The sequence below is a fragment of the Barbatula barbatula genome, assembly GCF_947034865.1.
Source record: "Barbatula barbatula genome assembly, chromosome: 19".
Classification (NCBI taxonomy): Eukaryota; Metazoa; Chordata; class Actinopteri; order Cypriniformes; family Nemacheilidae; genus Barbatula; species Barbatula barbatula.
Window position 1 is genome coordinate 10287109 of NC_136782.1, and position 12211 is coordinate 10299319.

The window sequence follows — 12211 nt, forward strand, 5'->3', positions numbered from 1 at the left end:
CACATTGTCACTTTTCTCTCCATCCGGCCCTTACCCTAAAATGAGTTTGACACCCCTGCTCTAAAACAAAGGAGTCTTTGTGCTCATTGAAGCTGATCAACTGTTGAAGGACCGTGGCACTCAGAGAACATACTTCTCTCCTCTATTCCCCCATCACTCTCCTTGCTTTCCATAATTGCCTTTCGTCGTCTCTTCCCTGCATAAAATCTCCCCGTGCAGATGTGAATAGAAATAAAATGGGACGAGCTTCTCAGCTGTCCATTGAAATGGGTTCATTAGAAGAGATGCCGGGAGTTTAATAGTTGTGTCGGGCTGTTACAAGCTTTTACAAAGCAGAAAATGATTCTCTGCTCCAGATAGGTGAAGCAAATCGGGAGGAATTAACGAAGCATAAACACAAAATCAAAAACTACTAAAGAGAGATGACAGAATAATACTTTACGACGCATAAAAATGTGCTTTTCTATGCACGTGGGTCAATATGTCCTGTTTGAAAGTGGTGCTTGTACCCGCTCTGGGATGACGATGAGGAGGAAACCACGCTCGGAAACCCTCCCCCTGTTTCTCCTTGGAAATCTGCAAAGGAGTCTTCTCCCGTTCCCGCTTTGGGGGCTTCTTGGAAATCCTGAAAATCATCGTCATCTGCCTTTGCAACCTGCTATAAACCGAAATGTAAAGTAAATCGATGCTTGCAATAACATAAATAGTTATTTTGAAGGTAACAAATCTTTTTTTGTTATACGAGGTTTAATGTTTACCTGAACTGGAGGGAAGTTTGGAATGAAGCTGGCGGGTGTTTGCGCCGGTGGGTTCGGGGTCATGCCCATGACAGGTGGTGCCGGGGCGGTCATGGATACAGGTGGATGGGTCATGATGGACTGCTGATGCTGAGGCAGGACAGCAGGAATGGCCATAGCCATGGCAGGTAGATTGGGCACAGGTGGAGAGGGAAACTGACTCAGGATGTCCAGACTCATAACTGTAAGGCCACTCTAGAAAATACAACAACGATATGCTTGTTAAAGCTGGAATGTGGAGAATTTAGCGGCATCTAGTGGTAAGGTTGTTTCAACCAACTGCTCACTCCACCGTTCACCCTCCCTTTCGAAGCACTACGGTGGCTGACACAGATCTAAGATGTCGTCACATTGTCACTTCTTTGCTGAAGGAGATAACGTATTTTGAAACGCATTCTGTAGAGCAGTTTGTCTGTTTAGGGCTACTGTAGAAACAACATGGAGAATTCCATGTAAGGGGACCCACGGTGTATGTAGATATAAATAACTCATTCTAATGTAATAAAAACAGAAAGTATTAATATGTAAGGTCTTTATACGCCTATAAAAAGACATGGTTATGTATACATTAAGGTGCCCCAAGCTGTAACTGAAATTAGAATAACCCTTTGGTTACCATTACATTTTAAGTCACACCATTTCTGTAGTCCCAATAACTATAATGTGAAGGATTGGAGCATCATAACAATGTCATAACAGATAGCAAAGATCTATAAACATACAGTAAAACGCTCCATTAAAGCAGAAAAAGCTCTCTACACACAAAAGTGATTTTGTGAGCTACTAGACGAGCGCACTTCTCGCCTAACGTGCGATCGCTGAATTTACGATGTGTCTTGCATCAGGGAGCCAAAATTCAAAAGCAGAGCTGTCAGACAATATAACTTCTTCCCCATCTGACTGTTTGTTCTCCCTCTGCCAAAACGCAGCCTGATTTGTTTGCCTAAAATATTAATTAAAGTCAACTTCCATTTTCAGTGCAATTGCGGGCAACCACAAGAGCTTTTCTTTTCTTTACTGCTCTACTGAACTGAAGCACTGGAAGACCGACTTTTCACATTTGCCTAAGAAAAGTGTTTTATTACTGCAAATTTCCCATGAGCTGCTGACAAATCAATGTGCTTGAGGGAACACAGATACCGGGGAGGCAAAGATTCCTCCTCCCCCTGGGCATCAGTCATTCACCTCAGCATTCCTCTGCAATTTTTTATAACCGTCTAATGTACAGCTCTAGGGTTGGGAGGAAAGACTTCAGAAGTCAGGTTGTTTTGTAAAGCTCTTAATAGTTTTAATAAAAATCAACTTTAGGAGAGCCGAGGACCAACTGCTCGACAGATCATAAATACTAGGGCTGCAACTAACATTATTTTTATTGTCAATTAATCAAAAGATTGTTTTTTCCGTTTAGTCGACAAATCTAACTATTACTTTTCCGGTTAATCTCATACTTGTTGTTGGATAACCATATTAATTATTTTGCAAACTTTCCAGTAACATAATAAGTACAGCTTCTACCGTTAGTATTTTTAACCTTGAAAGTTGTATTAAATCATTTTCTAAAAACATTCTTCAATTTAATTCAGTTTATTCAAACATAAATACTGCCTAAGAGTGCAAAACAGCCTGAAAGGCAACATGTGTATTAAAGGAGCAAAGTCCAAAAAAACACTGCGTAACGCAGTGCAAAAAAATACCTGAAAGGCAACATATAGTTTAAAGACGTTACTTCAAATATATATCCTGCCTAATATACTGTAAAATATCCTGAGAGGCAACATGTAGTTTCAAGTAAAATCAAACATACTGTAAATAACCCCCAACAAGAACAGTGCACAAAAATATTGGGGGATTGTGTCACAAATTTTAAGTAACTTCACAAAGTTCAAGTTACAGTTCAAAAAGGGTAGTGCATGATGACGATAATAATTGTATTTTAGAAAGGGTAACGTATTTATGTCATTTTATTATGAAATGTATGAACGGAGAAAGCATGACATAATGTAAAATGTGTACAGTGAAGGTCTAATGAGGAAACGTGTTGTTTACTATCTGTTATCAATTTCTGTGGATGTAAGATTTACATCTGACTAATGTTGAAGTTTACTGCCACCGTAGGTAACTTACTTTAGCACCATTAGCGGTGAACATTAGCATTATTACCATATGTGCTAACCGATAGCTTTAAATCTAGGGGGACGTCTATTATGAGTCATTGACCGTAACAAAGGCTCGTGGTTTTGAGGTCGGAGAGTCACAGGATGTTTTCTCTTAAGGTGCTCTTGCATCACAGTCGTGCTGCCGTGGTATGCTATTGTTTTGTTACAGAGTGAACAAATCCCAACTCTATCGCAAAGATGTGAAAACCTGATGACATCTTAGTTCTGGGTCACCCACCATAGTGTTTCAAAAGGAAGGGGTGAGCGGTGCAGTGAGCCATTGGTTGCAATTCGCAACCTCACCACTAAATGCCGCTAAAAATCACAAAATGGTCCTAAAGGTAAACAAATTAATTATTGACTAGTTGCTCATTGACATGCACATTGATTGTATTTGAGTATGTATAAAGCACGTGTAAATGCCTTATTCTGCATCCCTCAATCATACCCAATAGCTAAACCCACAAACTACCTTATAAGCAGTAATCCGGAGTTTATTAAGGCAAAAATTGTAGTTATTAGTTAGTTGATGTTAAAGTTAAAGTGAGACCCCAAATGTTTTAATAGTTTTAGTAAACTAGATTCAATATAAACTATAATAAAATTACTTTTAAGCAGTCATTACCTGGGCGACTCCGATTAAGGCCAATACAGTATATAGCTCTTCCTTTGTAAGCTTTCCAGGTGTCGTACGGTTAGCCAGGGCCCAAATCTGCCCGAGGGCTTCTCTTGGCAGACCCGATGAGATCAGAATGTGATAGAGTTTAGCTGTGTCGATGCCTGCTGGTGTCATGGTGTACTCAAAGATTTTCTTAAACAATTCTGGAGAACGGAAACAGTTTTTAAAAACCTAGCTTTGCAAAAGAACGAAATGAAAACCAATGAATCGACACATACCTGGTATAAGCGTGTCATTGTACAACCAGGCTGGCACCATGGGTTGCATGTCTTGTTGGGGGTAGACGGCTACACCTGTTTATGATGAACATTGAGACGGTGAGATGCTGTGTATGCACATTTAAGTTTAGAGTGTTTGATCAGGCATATATCCCAATGTGTCTACAGCACAGCCAGACGTCCCCCACATCTGCTGTCGGCGAAACCAGCAAAAGTGTGATGCTCGAAAGAAGCTTCTGCGTTCAGACCAGAGCGATTGGTTTACGAGACAAACAGATGGCCACACGGAGAGGAAGATTTAGCATTCAATATGATTCTCTGTATGTGGAAAACTGCATGGAAAGTCAGAGTTGTGACGTAAATCAAGCAGTTTAAAATGGGATTACAGCATTTTAACCTTCAACCAACTGGGGTATCATGCAAGAGGTCAACCAAGAATAACACCAACAGGAAGATCAAAGTAAGTGATTAAAAAACAATTCTAATCATCACCACAGAAATGAAAAAGAAGCAACAGTGCAGAGAGAAAATGATCGTGATATGAAAGTCATTGCATGGTCACTTGGCACCCTGTGTTAAGAATACTTGGACGATAACAGACAAAAGCAAAAATCTAATACATGTTTCATTAATAAAGTAGCAAAAAGAGACTGGAGGGAAGTTTCAAGCTGCAAGGTGTGTTAATTTTGCAAAGCTCTGCGAAGAGGAGTGGCGGAGTGGCTTCTCACCGCTGGAGCTAGTGTGTTGTACCGGCAGGGTTTCTGCAGCAAGGGGCGTTTGAACCTCAGGTCGAGGCTCAGATGCTGCCTCTATGATGAAGGCTGAACCGAAGTCCTCTCGAGTTTGAGCCCAGTTTCGGGCATTGGCGCTGCTGTGAAACTGGGCCGTGACGTGACATTTGGGGCCCATTTCATACAGAGCCTGCCGTGCCTTAAAACTAACCTGGGCCTTCTTATCAGCTGTCAAGTCACAAGACGAGAACATCTTCTCCTCCAGAGATGGGCCTGAATCAGTTAGGGACAAAGGTTATGTTTTATCTACCTGCTTACATTCCTTAATGTACCCATGAGCTCCGAAGACAACCATGTGTATAAGAATGCAACAAATTAATGTTGTTTTTAAAGGGATTGTCCATCCAAAAAAGGAGAATTCTGTCATCATTTAATCATCCTCGTGTCCTTCCTAACCTATACGACTTTGTTCTGAAGAAGACAAAAGATATTTCCAAAAAGAATGTTGGTAACCAAACTACACTGGCCTCCATTGACTTCCGTTGTATGGGCACAAAACCACAGAGACATTTCTCAAAATATCTCATTTTGAGTTTTGCAGAAGAAAGAGTCATATAGAGGTTGGGAACCCCATGAGGGTAACTAAATGATTAAGCGTGTGTGCTAGCAGTACAAAATATAGATGTCCCTCAAAGAACTTCAATCTTCCTTCTCTATCTCCTCTGCGTACACAGGCATCAAATCTCCTAAAACAATATTCTGTGTTCGGGAACGAATGGAAATGAATTTTTCGACGTCACGGCACGCCACAATGTTGTCAATAGAACTCTGTCTGAGCTATCAGGCCACCAACACGATCGGGAAAGGGCGTGCCGAAAGAACTTTGGGTCAAGTGAACTCTGTGGGCAGGGTTTCAATTGTGACGCTTCTTCCCGCTGTCCATTAATTAGAGGATATGGGTCACCATCTGCAAGCTGACAAATTTGAAGGGAGGTGGAGGCTGACGGTTGAGTCAGAATCACATTTTCACAGATGGTGACCATCATAGCTGAATCAGAAGCCTCTGTAGACTGTTGACTCGACTTCAAAAGCACAGGAAGCTTGTAGGGGGCGTTTGCTCCGGGTTACAAGGTCTCATTTTTTCTCATTTATCTAAATGGAAGGTCTTTGGCTGGTGCATACAGGCCTAGAGATATGTAACCTGGATGCTGATAACTTTAACTTTGCCACTCTGTTTCAGAAATGAATAGTGAGCCAAAAATGTCACATGACTGATCACAAACACAACTCAAAGTAAAATGGTAAAACAGCTACGCTACCGGTCAAACCTTTAGGATCACTCTTTATTCATATTTTTCCAAAATTAAGAATTATATTAGACCCATCAAAACCATGAAATAGCATAAATGTAGCTGTGGCAATTATGTTGTGACTAAAAGATCACGAGATTTTCTTTTCAAGTGGTCCTAAACGTTTGACCGTTAGTGTACATAATACAACAGAATGTATGTGACCACTGGTTAGAAGTGACGATAAAAAGACAGACGGATGAGTTACCTTGAAGCGTACTTTGGGAGCTGGAGATGACAGAGTGCTGGATGACAGGAGGGACGGAGAGAGATGAAGGGTGTGAGGGGGGGACGGGAGATGAGGGGGGGTGTGGACTGGACCCCGCCTCTAACAGCTGGCCGGCTCTCAGCGAAGGTGAGGATAGAGGGAGGGAGCAAGAGGGGAATGAGGAGGAATCGGCGGGGCCCTGAACAAAGTCACTAAACTCGTCATCGTCGTCTGGGAAAGCAGGGGAATGAGAGGTGAGAGAGGAATGAGATGGCGAGGAGTCTGCAAAGACCAAACAGAAAGTGAAACACAACACGCAACACTCACAGTTATGAGCACAAAGATGGGATGAGAAATAAGAAACAGTATTGATAGACGACAACAAGAGGTAGTGTACTTCATTAGGATAGGTGCTGTTTTTTTAAAATGTGACCTTTTAATGACAATGTCGAATTGTAAGATTTGTAAAGATGCTACCGAACAAGACAACATAAAACAGACACAACAAAACAGTCGTCATCTAGAAACACATATTAATGTTAAGCTAACATCTGCTCAGGTTAAAAGTGAAACTGTGAGGGTGGATGATAATAATGTGTTCCAAGTAGGATGATGAAACAGCAAAACAACATCTGGAGAGACTCCTGATGACGGAAAAAACTGCGTCTCATCAGTTCAAAGTGTGATATGCCTACAGGGACTTCTGTCTGGACCACTGATGAGACCCTTGATGTCACGAGCAGGGTCTTAAAAAGCACATGGCTGGAAGACAAATAGGCAGCTGGGATGTGTCACTGAATGTACCTGGATTCTTAGACTGTGAAGATGGTGTCGGATGCATCTTGGCGTCTCTGCTGAAGCCGTCCAGGTTTCCTTTGATGGCCTCGAGGGCATCGTCACGACTCTTCTCCCCAGCCTGTACAAATAAAGTACATTTGAGAGTATAAGCACATTTAACCCTCTTTGTAACATTTTGAGTTGTACTTTTTTCCTTTAGATAAAAATGGCATAAAACTTGGTTACAGTGTCACACTGGCTATGTTACAAAAACTCATCAACGAGAATTGAAAATGCTCAATGGTGCCAAAAAACACCTCAGAAAATGAATAAGAATATATTATAATGATATTATTTTTCAATATTACATAAAAGCATAACATTTCCCAAAAAGTCTTTTAAGGCCTCACTTTTGGTTTGACGCTGCTCAGCAGACGTAATTTCTGCTTTTGTTCCTCAAACTGTCTTCTCTTCCTGTCCTCCTCCATCATCTTCTGCTGCTGCTCCAGACGCTTACTACAAATACAAACTGATCAGAAAACAGCTCTGCTGCACAAACAATTTTTAGGTAGTGTGAATATGTAAATCCTTACTGATGTTCCTCTGCCATCTGTTTCTGCAGGTCAGCAGGGAACTGTGGCCCCGGGCCCCTCATACCCATGAACTGAGGTTGACCCATGAACTGCATCCCAGGAGTCTGCATGCCCATAGCCATCCCACCCTAGACGCAGAGGAGAAAGACACAACCCAGTCAGACATTAGAGCATTCAGCGAATAAATGAGACCTGCATTGCGTTTCGCACAAGGAAATTTGTATTTGGGATACACTACACACAAGATGTTTGGATACCTCAATAACAGAAACTGACCTGTATAGGCATGGCTGCAGGCATCTGCGCTCCAAAGTTCATTCCCATCATGCCCTGCATGTTGGGCTGCATTACCTGAACAATAGGGAAGCCCTGTTGTTGTTGCTGTTGCATGGGCATCATTCCTGCCATTGATGAACAAGGTAACAGAGAATAACTTTTTCATCATAACCATAGTGGTTTGTCAAACCGACACTGTGTTTTTATTTCACACAATATTATAAAAGATGGAAAAACTATTGGAGAAACATATCCAATGTATAATAAAAAAAAGAGGCCAAATGCATACTAAATGTCAGCTTCGTACCTTGCGGTGGTCCAATGCCCCCTCCGACAGGGTACATAAAACTGCAACAAAAAACAAACAAACATGAAGATTTAATATTGTAGTCATTCAGTGAGCTAAATATTCCAAAGCCCTGAAGCATACTTTAATGTCCCCCTATTGCGTCTGCATTCAAGAGATGAAGAAACATTTAAAGAAAAACAATCGACAAGCATTCAATCTTGAGGGGATAACATTTTTTAAACATCCCCAGACTATTGACATTCTATTCAAAACAGTTCCTTAAGCAATTTTGTCAGAACGGAAATCAGGATCATTGTAATTCTAATCAGCTTTATTGTTTTCAATAAGAAATGAATATGAATTAAACAGAGAGGAAATAAGGTATAACGTAGGATTATATTGAGCCGTGATATAATGTAAATATGTGAATAGCCCTGCTAAAAAAGGCAAAGATGTTACCAGGCTTAAAAGAATTTGTGGTGTTCACCTAAACAGCATCACTATTACAATTGTTTATAAAAATGACAACCTGACAAAATGTGGCGAATAAACATTTTATATATTCATTCCCAAATCTCTCAGACAAACTATGGCTTTATCACTGAGTTTGCCTTATTTCACGGTTTGAAATGTGGGCTAACACTGCACTGGTGCTCTGGAAATCTGTGTCTGGCACAGAGCGAATCTGTTTGTCTGTGACGTATCTGTTCACCCGCAGGCCTACAGCTTCACTGAGATACAACAGAGGGAGGAGGAAAAAACAAAACACAGGATTAAACCAGATTAACATTCAGTGAAATCTGGGCAGAGAGATCACGTATATCCACCATGTTGAAGTGTTTCTGTCAACACCAATCAAGCTCGACCAGCAAACCCCGTTACATTCACGAATACAGAAAATGTGCCTTTTAATGTCTGTCTGACCGTTTATTCACTGCAGAACAATGTCTTTGTAAACACAACAGCGTTTGTTTTCTCTTGGGCAGGTTTGATCTCATAAAATACAGTTTACATACAGTCTGTTTAGATTGTAAACACATAAACGCTTATGAATCAACAGGTTTTAAAAGCACCTTTTAAACTTTAAACATATTCTGAATCTGAACTTGCTTTTATATTAGTCATCCAGCTCCTTACATACAAAAGCTGCAATATGCTACTGGACTTCCTCCAAATACTCATTAGAGCTACTATTAAAACTCATAACAGCGCCGAACTGACCACAATAACTCATGCAATCCTAATAAAATGTTTTATGAGTCTCTTTGTCTGCTCAGCTAAACATGGCACATATTCACAAAAATGTCATTATTTCTGCTTGAGAATATAATGAAAGAGGTATTTTAAAAGAGAATTGAGGCTTAGTTACTCCATTTTCAGCACGGAAACGGTGTTAATGAATCATGTTTTTAAAAGAAATCTAAATACATATTTTACAATTTTTTATTTAAATATTCAATAGTTCTGTTATCGGATGCCAAAATCCACATTTTTTAAATGTGCATAAAATGAAACACTCCAGGACACATGTATTATGAATATTAGAGATGCACCTATTGCTATTTTCTTGGGCGATTCCGTTTTTTATTATAAGTGAAACCTGCCAATTCTGATTTGTGCAGATTTTCTTTCCAAGATCTATTATGAACAGTACATGTATAAAACCATATTTACTATTCGTATGGTAAAAACAATATAGAAACAGCACTCTAAAGTGTATTCGAACTTAAAGGTCATTTTTTATTAATCTTTCTAACTATCTTTCTTCAAACAGTAGTCCAGCAAAAAGCCTAAGATGTCAAAGATAATCAGCTCTGACCCTCCAGGACTTGATATTGGTATTTGAGAACTGTCAAATGCTCTAAACACCTTTGTGTTGGATGTCTATGTGGGTGGGCAGTGTTATTTATTTAGCAAGCGTCAAACAGAATAACAGATTGCATCTTTGAAATGACATTGCTTTCTACTGTTTTTAACACTCTGGACTGATAAGCATCTTTAGTGTTGGCAGCACCAATACAGTTACACCTGTTCCAATAAACTCCCTCTGCCCTCCACTGCAGCTGCTTCAAAGATTCGTACATATGGAAGATGCCCATCGCCGTTTTATCAGATCATTTGCTGAATTCTTACAAAAGTTCATAGACAGGTAGGTTAATAAAGTCATTCCACAAAATGTACTCTTGTATGTATCGCCAAACCGAACGACTCAATTTAAGAACTCTGTGGTTATTTGGTTTCACGGCAGGTATCAGCATTACCTGGTGTTGCTGAACCAGCCATTCATAATTCAAACAGTTAAGCAGAGACTAAAGCGCTTTAGGTAAATAAAACATGAAGTTGGACATTTCATCAATTCTGAAGGCTGTGCAGCCTATTTGACCAAAAATGCAGCATGTTAAAACACAATTCTTTAGCAATGTTAAAGGGGTCATATGACACGGCTAAAACGAATATTATGGTTTGTTTTAGATGTATTGCAATGTGTAACACAGATTTAAGGATAGAAACGCTTCGTGCATGCTTATATCTCCTCTTTATTTTATTTCTCCTCTTTATTTCCTCTTTACTTGCGTAAACAATAGGGTGGTCTTAAAATCACACCCCGAACGTACGTAAATTTGTGGGGGTGTGGCGACACCAGGTGTTTCAGGCAGATCTGGGTGAGCATTCGCTTTAAGATCAAATGCATCTTTTGTTCCCGCATTTAATCTTTTGCAATTTTACGTGTCTAATACATGCATGAGCAACTCATAACACACCAAAGAAACAGAAAAACACATATCCGCGCCACATGACCCCTCTAAATTTTGAAGCTCAGTGACATCCAGAATTGTTTATGAAACCAGGTGGATATTATGAACAGTAAAAATAATTGTGTTTCACTGAGGACCCTGACAACTGATAACAAGGTTTGACACCCATATATGTAGATTTACACTTGGTGGGCCAGTGACAGTAGCTGTCGGGGCACCTGAACCTCATCCTAGTTACTTGTCATGTGTGTCTATACATATAAAAACATACATGCTCCTCAAGAGACATCTCAATACAATACAAGCATTTAAATATACTAAAATAGGCTGTGTGACGTTAGATGATCCGCAGACAATGGACGTGCGTCTCAAACCTAGTGCGCTACCTACCTTGGGAGCATCAAATCGAGTTTAGGGCATCAAATGAAACTGATCCGACATTTGAACACAGTTATGATGTCTAAAATGCTGTCTACTAAGGCAGCTCGCCAGAATTTGAAACGGTCACTGAATGTTTCTTTTTGTCTGTCAGGTCGGGTGCCTAATCTGAGCCTCACGATTATTTGAGCATCCATGTTGCTTTACATCCACACGAATGACAAAGTCAAACGATATAAATGTGGCAGACGATTAATCTAAAGTCTAACATCATCTCTGTAGGTGAGATCAGAGAAACAAACGTCACATCACCATCCCAGCTGATCAGCATCAGCCATTACCACTGCAGACGTTACGCGCAATAAAGTTAAACTCTGCGGGATAAACGGCTGAATTCTCTAACGGGATCGTGAATGAACGTTTACAGACTCCGACAGGAAAAAATATTTGAGGATAAACAGACGAAAAAGCATTTAAGTGAGATGTTCTGTACCTGCCACCTCCCCCCGATCCGGGCCGTAACGCCATCTTAAACAGCTCAATGAAGTGACGTCACCTAAAAGAAAAGACCTGCGCCACTTCCGGGGTCACTCGCGTCGGATGCGTCACGTAGTTTAGGACGTCAAGATTGTGCGATTTTAAGACTGTACGAAAACCCAAGACACATAGCGTAGTTAAACACGACATTTTACCATTTCTTTTAATACTTGTGTGCATTTGCAATGAAATCGATGATTTGTAATATTTTGTGCTTGCAATCGTAATAGCATTTTTATTTAAAACAAAAAAACTGTATTTGAGACTAGGGCTCTTTTTTTCAATGAACGTACGTCTCGTTTAACATCATTTTTGCAGATTTTCAGTGTACTACTGTCTCCGCTCATTACAGTTAGTGAACAGGAGATGGCGCCATTATAATGGTTTTCCGTAGGCGATGGACGCCTTTATGAAAACAAGTAGTTTGAAGGGATTGTGTGGAAGTCTGGGGTTTCTTTTTTATTTTA

At 40.2% G+C, this 12211-nt stretch overlaps 1 protein-coding gene across 13 annotated transcripts in view; it reads right to left on the reverse strand.

Moving 5' to 3' along the window:
• Window positions 1-11797, reverse strand: part of synrg (synergin, gamma) — a 38228-nt gene extending 26431 nt beyond the window's left edge. For 4 of the 13 annotated variants that reach the window (XM_079481115.1, XM_079481114.1, XM_079481113.1 and 1 more), the window contains exons 1-10: window positions 11701-11755; window positions 8092-8132; window positions 7785-7909; window positions 7509-7636; window positions 7326-7431; window positions 6943-7054; window positions 3851-3925; window positions 3579-3775; window positions 759-992; window positions 510-658 (exon numbers count right to left, since the gene is read on the reverse strand). In XM_079481115.1, the coding sequence (XP_079337241.1) occupies window positions 510-658; window positions 759-992; window positions 3579-3775; window positions 3851-3925; window positions 6943-7054; window positions 7326-7431; window positions 7509-7636; window positions 7785-7909; window positions 8092-8132; window positions 11701-11735 (1202 nt within the window). In that variant the 5' untranslated portion in view covers window positions 11736-11755. Of the gene's footprint in view, window positions 1-509; window positions 659-758; window positions 993-3578; window positions 3776-3850; window positions 3926-4578; window positions 4855-6138; window positions 6421-6942; window positions 7055-7325; window positions 7432-7508; window positions 7637-7784; window positions 7910-8091; window positions 8133-11700 lie in introns of all 13 variants that reach the window. The other 9 variants (XM_079481119.1, XM_079481117.1, XM_079481111.1 and 6 more) reach the window with 6 other exon arrangements.
• Between the last annotated feature and the right edge of the window lie 414 nt (window positions 11798-12211).